Source organism: Lampetra fluviatilis, chromosome 39 (genome assembly GCF_964198595.1).
Source record: "Lampetra fluviatilis chromosome 39, kcLamFluv1.1, whole genome shotgun sequence".
Classification (NCBI taxonomy): domain Eukaryota; kingdom Metazoa; phylum Chordata; class Hyperoartia; order Petromyzontiformes; family Petromyzontidae; genus Lampetra; species Lampetra fluviatilis.
In genome coordinates, this window is record NC_136313.1 from 2,685,229 (window position 1) to 2,697,724 (window position 12,496).

At 49.3% G+C, this 12,496-nt stretch overlaps 1 protein-coding gene across 7 annotated transcripts in view; it reads right to left on the reverse strand.

Moving 5' to 3' along the window:
- Positions 1-1,187: 1,187 nt before the first annotated feature.
- MCTP1 (multiple C2 and transmembrane domain containing 1) overlaps positions 1,188-12,496 on the reverse strand; it is a 155,656-nt gene continuing 144,347 nt past the window's right edge. For all 7 annotated transcript variants that reach the window (XM_078874442.1, XM_078874441.1, XM_078874444.1 and 4 more), the window contains 4 exons: positions 8,605-8,714; positions 6,029-6,138; positions 3,821-3,918; positions 1,188-2,380 (listed from right to left, as the gene is read on the reverse strand). In XM_078874442.1, the coding sequence (XP_078730568.1) occupies positions 2,309-2,380; positions 3,821-3,918; positions 6,029-6,138; positions 8,605-8,714 (390 nt within the window). In that variant the 3' untranslated portion in view covers positions 1,188-2,308. The remainder of the gene's footprint in view (positions 2,381-3,820; positions 3,919-6,028; positions 6,139-8,604; positions 8,715-12,496) is intronic.

The window sequence follows — 12,496 nt, forward strand, 5'->3', positions numbered from 1 at the left end:
TGGTGATTTTGTTGTAAACTCGTTATTATAAATCGATACAACTTTGCAAAGTGTTTATTTATTACGTTTTAAGAGGGGGGAATGGGGGTTTTGTACAGGGAGATGCTGGAGCCTACCAAATCTTAATATATATTTTAATAAAGTGCTTTTTAGTCAAAGTATTCTTCGTTACAATAAGTTTCCCATTCAGTGTAATGTGTAAAATAATATTTGAAATGTTTTGTCTGTAAAAATGCATCTTTCTTGGGGAATCGCAGCCCATGCACGGATTGTGGTTGCCTGCCGTCAAGAATTAAGTCGAGCCTTCTCAAACCTCAACTCGCAATGCTCAGTGTTGATGCTTGGTTCACTACTCATCCTTGTACCACTGTTGGTTTCAGTGATGTAAGCAGAAATACAGACATATCAGTAAATCCCAACGGTATTAGTAGTGATGTGTTAATAACACAGTTTGTTTCACGGATATAGAGATGAGCAAAGGTGCCAACCCAATTAGGGAAACGTAATGAAATGCAAAGTTCATTCACACATTTAATCGGGCCGATGCAGGTCAAAGACTTAGCTGGAGTTTTTGTTTCCGTTTTTGCAGCAGATGTTGGTCAGTTGTGACAACCTGGCACGGTTGTGATGAACCCCAGCCCAAGGCTAAGGAGTATAACACTTGGAAAAGTTGATTGCTCAGTTAGCTAAAGTCGCGGGGCGGACACACAAATGAGCGTCCTTCGTGAGAGCCTTTGGCTCGGCCAAAATGAGCTCACATTGTACTTTGATTTGGCTTAGCAAAGTATCGTACAACCTCAATTTGTGTACTGGAATTTAAGCAGAAAACGAACGTGGGCAGAAATTTAGGAATAACGGTGGGAGGAAAACACACATTTGGCACACCGCCTGCTAATTAACCGTGAAGCAAGTCTGTTCAGAATGTTTTTATTAGGATTCTGTACGACTACGGTTGTGGAATCTAAGAGGTCAAAACGTTAAGCTTTAAAGTTTTCTAAGAATGTTTGTATTGTGCCATGGTATGGCTAACATGGACACTCTTGGGGTTTTCTAAGTTGTAAATACTTTCAACACTGAAAAGTTGGGGGATTTTCAACCAGCACTTGTGAACAAACGTCTGCAAAATGAATACTTTATTTTGCGAGAGCATGGAAAATACAGCCATGACTAAAGTCTCCAAAAACCTAGCAACATTTGCAAATTTGTTTATATATTCGTGTCTCTACTGTATGTTTGTACATTCCTCATATACTTCATACGTCCAATTGTACAGAAATAAAGCTATGATTTACATGCATCAGAACATTTTCATATTCGCTGCGTACATAATAGATGCAACTTGACTTGAAACGTATCAACGATGAGTATTTGCATTCGCATGGGTTCCGTTGGCACTCCTCTAGCCATTTTCAACCCCATGGCTTGGAAGACCAACGTTCATAACTTTGATTAAAATAACCCCTCGTCCCATCATTAAACCCAGATGATGTCATCTTTAAAAAAAGACTTAATTAAGACAAAAAAAATCCTTGAAAGGAAGAATCTTGCAATTCCAGCTAAATGTTTGAGAAAAAAAAACATCGTCAGCCGGACTTGCATTTTGAGAAAATCGTAAATCGAAGATTGTTTAAAAGATGGCCCCTTTTTAACGCGTTTCCACACGCCCTCCGTCTTCACCAAAAGAAAACTAACAGGGCACCAGGGTCTGGGGAACTCCGCAGGGTTTAAAACTACATCACCTTCATTGAAAGTTAATTCTTAAAAGACGTAGTAAATTACTTAAGGTCAAAGGTGGCTTTCACGATGGCCCCAGTTCAAAATGTAAACATGCGCGGCTGGATGTGTAAACACCACAATTTTTTTTTCCCCGTCACGATCCATTGGAGTGCAAAGGCACGTATCTTTGCATTATTTTAATTTAATAAAGAAAACGTTTCCAAGTCGCGACAGACGATAAAATCAACTTATTTTTGTCCTTAAGTGGGGGAGGGGAAGTCACAGGCAGTAGCACAGCTACCTTTGCGCATGTTTCAAACAAGCGTTTAAACTACAGACGAGACAAACCGTAAGTTTTGAGCATTGCACTTTTCGCTTAATATAAAATACACCATTGTCGAGAGGGTTAAAAATATATCACATTCACTGGCTGACAGTTATGCATTCTTACCGCATTGTAAAATACATGCATGGGTTTCAGATTTAAAAGGAGGCGGGACGTTGTCCTCGACAGATCTCCGACTTGGTCCCTTGCCGCATTTGCGATCGTAAAAAATAAAATACCGCATTCCTGTCTTTGACGTGCTGGCATCTACCCCGGGTTGCTACGTTTCTTCCTGCTTGGACTGGGCCCCAGGTCGTGCTTGATTTCCCGGTACTGAACCTGCAGCGACAACAGCAGCCCGTCGTCACGAACGAGATTGGCGATTAACACATCTCTGGCGACAGCAACAGCTTCATCAGCTGGGCCCTATGGGAGGTGAACCACGTGGGATTATAAAGTACTAACCCGATTGATTGTTTAGAAAAGCCATTCGTCAATAACACTAAGGAAAATATACAATGGGCGACGTGTTGGGAAATAGCCCTTCAGAGTCATCAAAGCAGAGCACCCTGGCTCGATTATGTATATATGTATGTAGCCAACCTTGCTAATCGGAGGTGCGGGGGAAGGACAACAAACTAAACACAAAAAGCAGTTCTCAAGAAATGAGATGTAAAAGAAACGATGTGCGATGTGAAAAAACTCGCACCGGAGGGCCTCCGAGGCACAACGCACGCCGGTGCATAACAATCTGGGCAAATTTGTGTCGTTAACACCCTCCACCACCCGACACGGCCATCCAGGGAGTTGGAGTTAGGGGTGCTATGGTGGCTAAATATTAACTACCACACCTGCTGTACAGGTCGTGGGTTTGATCCCGTCCCTGACACCTGTATTTAAATCCTTTATATTAAGTTCACTTGCTTGCTTGCGTGCTTGCTTGTTTGCTTACGACCGTGCAAATCTTTCGGTCGTTTTTTAACCCACTTCCCGTGATCCAATCGAGCTGACATTTTGCACACAGACTCGTTGTGCGTGACAATTAATTTTCGTGAATTTTTTTCCAAAATGTTACACTGTTTAGGGGAAAATAAATAAATATTTAATTAACAATTGCTTAATGGTGGCAGACAATCATCTGACCCATAGGTGGCAGCCATTTCAAGCCAGAGGACGAGAGGACTCTAGCCACCACGCATACAAAGGATTTATAGTGAAAAACTTTGTTTTTACGGGTTCATTTTTTTTGGAATTTCCATGTTCTCCCCATGGGCACGTGGATTTCTTTCCGGGCCCTCTGGATTTTTCCCTCCATATTTATAAACACGCGTTTAAGAGTATTTGGCTGCTATAAATGTACACATAAGCCACTTTGTTGAGCTATCATTTGTGGCCAGGTCGCTTCTGAAAAACAGCTCGCTCAGTGGGCCTTACCTGTTAAAATGAAAATAGATTCGTTTTAGAATGACTTCCGACTTCCCAGAACTTTTTTATTCTGGCTTCCTGGATCTTGTACTGATGACGTATTTAAACGGCTGCTTGACTTGGTCGCGGGGTTCGTCCGCCAACGTATCGGCGAGCGAGCCGAAAAACAAATCGTAGCTGGCACGCGGTAAAAACGCTTGCACATGTGACAATTTAATTTGGCGGTCGGGTAGTGGAGAGCTCTTGGCGAACGCACAATTTCGGGCAGAGATCCTTACGTGGCCTCACCCGAAAACAAAAATCAGTTGTGCGTCATAACAATGCGAGAACCAACGTGCTGAGTGAGACACGTACCCTCTGCACGTCGGAGGGAACCCGGGAGAGGAAGTCCAGCACCTCGTTGTTATCGATCTGATATGGATTCCGCAGCTTTTTGGTGAATTTGTTTATTCCTGCGGGGGAAGGAGAGAGGGAACACGGGGAGAGGAGGGAGGCTATCGTCGGCAAATCTCATCGCAGCAAAGCATCAGTTGCGTTTCAGGGTGGTCTGCATCATGGATAGAAACAAATATTTCAAACCTCTGCTTGGAACGTTTGCCTAAGCCCAATTTTAAGGCTTGATTTCTCACTAAATATATTTTGGGTCACTGGTAGATCAGGGTAGGTGACACATTTATAGCGGCCACAGCAAGTTGATAGCTAAATATATTTTTTACTTAAAAATGTTCACAGTATATTCATGCATTGATGTGGCTGGTCACAGTGGTACTGCAGTTACGATGGGGAGTACTCATATAGCGGTTGGAGCGCTGTCCTACAAACCCGGCGACCCAAGTTCGCTTCCCGCTCACGGCCAACACCAGTGACAATTATCTGAACCAGTTCTGGGTCTTCCCTAGATCGACTCAGGTCGAAAATGAGTACCTGGTGCAGTGTGTAAATATCGCCACCAGGCATACAAAGGCAGCCGGGCGTGGTGCTGGCCACCCGCCCCCTGGTGTGCCGTGCCGGCCTTCATAGGTGCTCCCTAACAGCACTCGCCCCAACAGTCTGTTAAGGCTTCGCGCACCTCCAATTAGCACGGTTGGCTCTGTATGGTGAGAAAGAAGTTCACGGCGGATCTTTGTACTGCGGGTCAGTGCACTGGCTATGAACTCGACCACCTCGGTTTGATCCCTGGCCACGGCGAATATCAGTGGTCCACGATACCTGAACCGGTTCTAGCCTTGCTACACCAACCTACATTGAAGAAACATTGTGGGGACGTCAAACCAAACCGCTGCCGCCGCCACCAGCACATGGCGTGGGGGACAGGCCTTCATCCAGCCGAGGATTGACAACAGCTGAAAATTATTACCACCATCACTATTTATTATTCCAGGCTTTGACAAGCTCAACAACATGTGCTCGTGAGCTCTATTTTTATTTGCGAGGTGTGAAGTAATGAAAGGTGACAAATTGCTCAATTGTACGACTTCTATCATTATCGCCTCCGCATCACGCTGCAAACTTCATTATGGTAATTGGACAGCGCCGTAATGCTCGTCAATTTCATCTCCGTCCCGCGCGACTCGCAAGTGCAATATCCTGACAACTCTGGCGAGGCCCGGCGGGAGCAAGAATGAGATGTTTGTTAATCCCACTCCGGCAACTCCAGAGCTGTGGGTGTTTTCGATGCCCGTTATTCGTCCTCTCGGCGAGTTCATTCACATCATTTACGTTCGCGTTCGTCCCGTCCCCGCGGGCTCGCGCTAATTGTCTCGGAGGCCTCCAAAGAGCTGCTGTTTCAATTGGATCGACACTGGGCAAGAGGCCGGCACGAAAAGAAGGCCACTCCGCTTTACAGCCCCCAAAGATCTTATTAACCTCCGCGGTTCAGACAACTGTAGCGTTTATTGTTTTATTATTTATTCATCCCCCAGGACGGGCGTGAATGCGACGCGGGGCGTGCGTGGAAGCTGCCGCCCGCGGTGAGGCCACTCGGAAACATCCCGGTGAAGTCTCGCCGCCGGTATCCTGAACGGGGCTTACTCGACGCGCGTGTATACTCTGGTCAATAACATTCGACCGGCAACGAAACCCAGGCACGCGGGCGAAAATCTGACAAGAGCGATCAAACTAAATTTGGACGGGCCTCCAGGATCGGTGGCGTTTTGCCAGAGCCGCACTCTCACACTTTTCAGTGGCGGGCTGCTGCACTCCGCGGAGTAAGAAACAAAAAAGTCCTGAATCCACGACTAGCCCGGGCCGGCTCAGCGCAGCCCAGCCTAGCACAGCCCCCGTCCCATCCACTCGAGCCCAAGGAGCTGGGTGCACCCGTCACCCCCCCCCCCCCACACCAACCATGCCCAATGGCACCGCTCGCCCAGTGGCGTGGCTGGCACGGGGCCCCGCGACGAGGATTTAAACGGGGCCTCCCCCGTGTACCGATTTCCTTCTGCCCCCCTCCACCCTCCTCCCCCCCTTTCCGTAGCCCGGCACCCGAGGTGGCCACTCCGGCCCGCAGGGCTCCGGTGCGGTGGCGCCGCCCGCGCCCGCGATCGCTGTGCCGCCGCAGCTCACCCCACAGGAGGACGATGAAGCGGAGTGGGACGAGGTAGAGGACGAGTGTGACCACGGCCAGCACCGCCATGGCCAGCCACGACAAGAACGGCACCGTCCAATTAAACGTGCTGTGGCAGCACGCGGCAGCGGCAGCACGCAGCGGCAGCATCACGCAGCAGAATGACCACACAGCAGCGGCATCATGCAGCAGCAGCAGCAGCACACAGAGACAGCAGCACAACACGGTAACATTACGGTCATGCACATTCCATTTAAATAGAAACTAATCAACAGTCCTTTACTGCCATTTGTCAATCCACTGCTGGATGAGGGCCCTCCTCCATGCCAATGCTTCACCATGCCGCTCAGAACGTGGGCAGTGCATGAGACGTGGGAGCACAGCAGTGCAGCGCAACGGTAGATGTTCGCAGCGCCGCATCCTGCCGACCGCCACGTACGCGGTGCAGCTGTGCAAAGAGGCCTATGGCAGGGGTCGGCAACCGAAATAACGTCACGAAGCGGCCCTTGAAGAGCCGCACGCTGCTCCAGAGCCTCGGGTTGCCGACCCCAGGCCCATGGCAACCTGGTGTGCATGGCGGTCACCCCGCGCAAGCACGACGCGGGCTCAACCGTGCGAGGATCCCGCGGGTCTGGAGAGGTCGCGAGCGCCGTCGAACGTTGATTGAACCACGAGGAGCAACTTAGTCGTGGGGAATTATCGGGGAGCCACCTGCGCTCGGCAGCCGTAGAGTAAAAAAAATAACGAGGACGTCCGGCACGAATTTGGAAACGGAATTGAAATGAGTTTTGTCAACTCTAAGGTTTAGAAAATAATTGTTAAATTAAAGAAATTTGCAGGGCTTGATGTACACGTATATGTAACAAAAATATGAAAAAATCAGTGTCAACATATTACAAATTGCCAGACTTGTCCCCAACTTGGCGTCATTTTGTCGGCCATAAACGTATCTCCCCGCCATACGGTGTGTGATTTTAATTTTTAATAAAAATTTTTTTTTTTTAAAGTAACATTTATTTCAGCCAATTTTTGGACACTGAGCATAAAGTTTTGGAATGCAATATCTGCAAAAATGTTGGCCGCCCTGACTGCTTGTCCAGTCGTGAAAAGAGAAATCTCATAAAACTGTAACAACGAGACCATGAATCTCTCCGTTCCAAGCCCAAGGTTTCTCGTGAGCAGCCAAAACGCAACGTTTCTCCACTTTATGGCACCAGCACCATGGACACGTAACACATGCATGCATTCATCAACGAATACTGCCACAGTGGCGAGATGTTAACTGCCTCGCCTGGTATACAGGACGTCGTGGGTTCGATCCCGATCCTGACGCCTGTATATGTGGAGTTTGCTTGTGCTCCACGTGGTCGTGTGGGTTTTTCTCTGGGTCCTCTGGTTTTTCCCTCCACATTTAGAAACGCACCTTTAGAGTATTGGGCTGCGAGAAATGTCCACATGATAAGCCGCTTCGGTTGAGCTATCATATGTGTACAGGTCGCTTCTGAAACGATAGAGCTCAGTGGGCTTTCCGTGGAAAAGTTAAAATAGTTAAACTACCAATTAACATTCTCGCGAGAGACATATCACATTGTGCAAGTGGGAATCATTGATTTAAAATAAGCAAATTATATGCGAATGACGAATTAATATTTAGGCTAATCGGGTGGACGAAATTGTGAGACAGAGAGAGAGAGAGGAAAAAACGATGACAAAAACGAGATGTTCAAATTAGGATGAAAAGTGCTAAATTAAATTTAGTGCCATGGGATTATTGTTCTTCTGTGCAGTCATCGGTGTGACAGGGCTCTGGATCATCAACTCTCCACACACCAGGGTTTAGTCACGGGCGGCCGACACATCGATTCGAACCCAGGACCGTTGAGTGGTGGCCGCTGAATGCTTCAACCTCCGAGTCACCCCTGGCCACCTCAAGGATTCTCAAATGAAATTTGGCGACCCCAGACTTCTTGGTTCTTTCCGTAAAGTCACGTAGAATGGAAATAATAACATAATAAAAATAAAGCATAATAAAATAATTCTCACGACGTTTCGGCCACAACGCAAGCAGCCATCCTCAGGTGGAGAACAGGTCTGTCGAGGAGACAGTCTGAATGACTGAATGACTCTGTCTCCTCGACAGACCTGTTCTCCACCTGGCAGACCTGTTCTCCACCTGAGGACGGCTGCTTGCGTTGTGGCCGAAACGTCGTGATAATTATTTATTATGTTTTATTTTTATTATTTTATTATTTCCATTCTACGTGACTTTACCGAAAGAACCAAGAAGATGAATCCCTGCAGTCACGAAAGCTTTAAATCAAAAAATTGTGACAACTCGTCTCATCACTGGGGCAGTGAACCCTACTCCCAACGCCTCCCTCGCACACATCCTCGGCAACTTTGCAATCGTACTGACCATTCAAGCTTCACTCCCTCATTTCCAGTCAAACTTTTCCTCAATTATATATAAATACTTTGGACACTGTGGATTGTTTTTTTTTTCTTTTCTTTTACAAAATACCAAAAAATATTTTTTTGCCCAACAGCTGCGCTCCGTCCGGAGGGTGACGCTCACTTTTTGATGCTCTCGCACAGCGACGCGAAACGGCCGAGCAGGTTCTGAACACTGACGCACACCTCCTGGAACGCGTGCAGCTTCTCCATCAGCCCCTTGCGCTCCGAGTCCTGCGCACGCGCGCACGCACACACACACACAGACCCCCCATGAAGCCTTAACAGACCGTTGGGGCAAGTGCTGCTAGCGAGCACCTATGAGGCCTGGCACGGCACTCGAAGGGGTGGATGCCCAGGACCACGCCTGGCCGCCTTTGTCTCCCCACCACACCAGGTACCCATCTGCAACCGAGTCGACCTAGGTGAGGCCCAGAACCGGTTCAGATAATCGCCACTGGTGTTGGCCGTGACCAGGAATTGAATTTGGGTGGCTAGGTTTGTAGCACAGTGCGCTAACCGCTGCACTTCCGCTCCCTACTCCGGTGCACGCACGTGCGCACGCATACATACACGCATGCACGCATACACGCACGTATGCATACACGCACGTACGCATACACGCACGTACGCATACACGCACGCAGTCAGTTTGGAGCGCTGGCCGCTGAGCCATTGCCGGATGTGTGGTCAGCCCCGTCGGCCGCTGAGCCCGAGCCGGTTTTTAATCGGTTAGCTGCACGGTGAACGCTTGCACTCTGCCAGGGGGGGGGGGGGAATACCAAAGCGTGCCATGGACGTTAAAGACCTTTTGACGATGATCGCAAATGAGTGGTGCATTGAGCGCCGGTGTCTGAAACATCAAAATCACATTTTAAAGTCACCTGCGCCTATAATTGCGAGTACATATTTTGTGTAACCACAGCGCATGTAATTAAAAAAATTTTAATGCCCAAGATATTCTAATTCAATTTACCCATTTTTGTGTGGCTAAGTTTCGTTTATTCTTCCCCGCAAGATCCAAGGCAAACGTAGTGGCTGCGTGCGATGTGACAAATTATAATTATGAGCACACCTACTCCCGCGAACAAACGCGAAACACACAGGAGGACAACCTCCTCCCCCGTCGTTTGCCCGGCTCCCAGCGACTGCTGGCCAAGTGCGCGTCGAGCCGGAGTAACCCTCCCCCGGCGGGGGGCCAATTGCTCGCTAATCAAACGCGTCAAGCGGCAAAAAAAACCAACGTGTAACGATCCCACCTCTCACGAGTCCCAGTCGTCGTGTTTTTTCCGAGTGTGTCTTTACATCTCGTCTTTTTTACGTGATAAACCACAGCATCGCCGCGGTGTTGGTCCGAAAGAGATTTTTCTGTGGGGTAGCCGAGTGCGACCTTGGGTCCATGCCACCTTTCACACGTCGTCGCAAAAGTCGCTCGTCCCGCCGCTCCACGAGTGCAGTCGCTCCTGTAATCGCTCGGAGGTGGTCGCTTCAATGCAACTTACGCACAACTCTACTTGCCAGGCAGAGGGAGAATCGAAATGCACTCTTGTGTTGGCCAGGATTGAGCAAGGTCATAACCCCAGGGAACCGGTGAGCACACACTTAAGATATTTCTTGACTTATCGCTCTGTAACATCAAACAATTACATGCATTTTTAAGAACGGGCCGTTGAAAATAATTAAAATAATTTGAAAAAATGTAAACTTGAACGAGGCTACAATTTGAAACAACAGCGCGATCTCCGAGAGGAGAGACGTCGCAATTTAAGTGTTCAAATGCTCACGCGTGTGTGAACTTTAACACGCGTGTGAACATTAACACACGCACATGCAACATCAGCAAGTAGATTTTGTTTTACCGAGGTCTCATTCGTCTTTCGTACGGCTGATGTAGACGCAGAGCCCAGACAACCGCGTCAGAAGCAGCGGGGTGTTATAGATGCGATGTATCCTTCGTATTTGTGGATGGGGCATTGCGCCGTTATACGTTTGTGCGGTCTGTTCTGGATGACCACAGTTGCACATTGGAGAGTTTTTCCCAGAGAAAAACTCGAGACACCAGGATGAGTCTAATTTGCTCGAGTGACCTGGGGCATTAGTCTGCCAGTAGGGGGGACAGAACACATTCCTGCGGAGGGAGCTGGTAGGAACGTTGGGTTGTTCGGTCAATGGCCAGGGTCAACGGCGGCATGGTGTATTCCGCAAATATACCCGACTGTGAGGGCGGGCACAAGCCGACGTGAGTAGGTTAAACGTTGAGTTTTATAAGGGCACCGCGGGGTGACCAGGCCATCCCCACCCAGCCCCTCCCCACCCAGCCCCTCCCCACCCTCCCCTCCCCACTCAGCCACCACCCTCCCCCACCCAGCACCTCCCCACCCTCCCCTCCCCACCCAGCCCCTCCCTCCCCACCCAGCCCGTCCCTGCATGACGGACACAATACTCCCCTGTGGGCTGGTGTAACCAAGAGGTTCCTACCAGTACTAATGTATGTGTATAATCCAAATCGAGTAACGTACGATGTAATTTTTTGGGAACTTTGCAAAATTAGACCCCTGACGCTGGCACACAATGGCCCACACTCACGAATGTCAGGGGATCTTTATGCGCCTCTGATGAGCACGGTTGGCTACGTCTGGTGCGAAAGAAGTTCAGCATGCATACGTACGTCAACTACCATTGAAGCGGACGGAGATGCAGGAATCTGGCCAAGAACAAATTGAAAACGAGAATCCTTTTTTTTATGCTCACTGGTGACCACGGGGGCTGAGGCCATCAACTGGGAACTCGGTTTTAGTGCAGGTGGCTGAAACACCCGGGTTTGCGCCCAGGTCAGAGGTCGCAAACGGGTTTTGATTCCTTACCCGTACCCATACACGGCCGCACCAGGGTCGCAAATGGGTACCCGTACCCGTACCCGGCCGGGTACGGATACCCGTACCCTATCCGAAATGAGTGACAAACGGTTACTCACCAGTGACTCACGGCCTACCCGTACCCGTACCCGGCCGCACCAGGGTCGCAAATGGGTACCCGTACCCGGCCGGGTACGGGTAGCCGGGTATCGGGTAGGGTACGGGTATCGGGTACTCGGTTGCGACCTCTGGCCCAGGTCCTCGGCAGTGCTGGCTCAGGTGTTAGAGCCCCGGCCCTTCGAGCCACTCGACGGCAGCCGCCTCCTCAATTCCACGACACTTCTCGGAAAAGCACGGAATTTTACTCAAACTGCTGCGCGGAAGAACGCTGGTAATGGGGGGGGGGGGGGGCAGCCGTGGATTCGGAGGTGGGGGGCGGTGGTTGGGGGGGACACACGCACGGCAACCGCGGCACGTCTCGTCTGAAAGAGCCTGCGGGAGCGTTCGGCCGTCCGGTGCCGCCCTGCCGCGTCGCCGCCCGGGCGTACCGACGTCCCCCGTTAGCGGCGGCGGCACCCGGCACCCGGCACCCACCCGCAGACAATTTGTTATTTCTTCAGCACGGCCCCGCACAACCCCCCCCCCCCCCGCCCCCCCGCTGAGAAAACGTCCCAGCGCCTTACAAACTCGGAGAGCGTTTAAAGAACAAGATTTCACAGCTAATAACACACCGTTAATGAGCCGCCTTGAAAGAGAAATTTAATTACCCCAAGCTGTTTCCAACACTGTGTTTTTAATTAATTTCTTAATCTCTGGGTATTAACAATGGACTTTGTTAATTTAATAACAAAATGGAAATAGCAACGGTATTAGCGGTTGGGTTTAAAGTTTTTTTTCCACGGTTACGCTCGACGTATCGGTAAAAATGTTACGCGAAAGGTTCCCGCAAAGTTTGCTCGATGCCGCAAATGCCTCCTGGTTTTCATCGTTTCCCCCCATCGGCATCCGAAGAAAATGAACCTCACTGTCATAACATCCGGTGAATTATCCACGACTAGGGAACAGATATAATCTCATGTTTAATATTTTTTTTAAAGTTAACCCGCAAATAAAATGAAAACGAAAAAAATATAGGCTGTCGTTGTTCAGCCACCTTGCCCC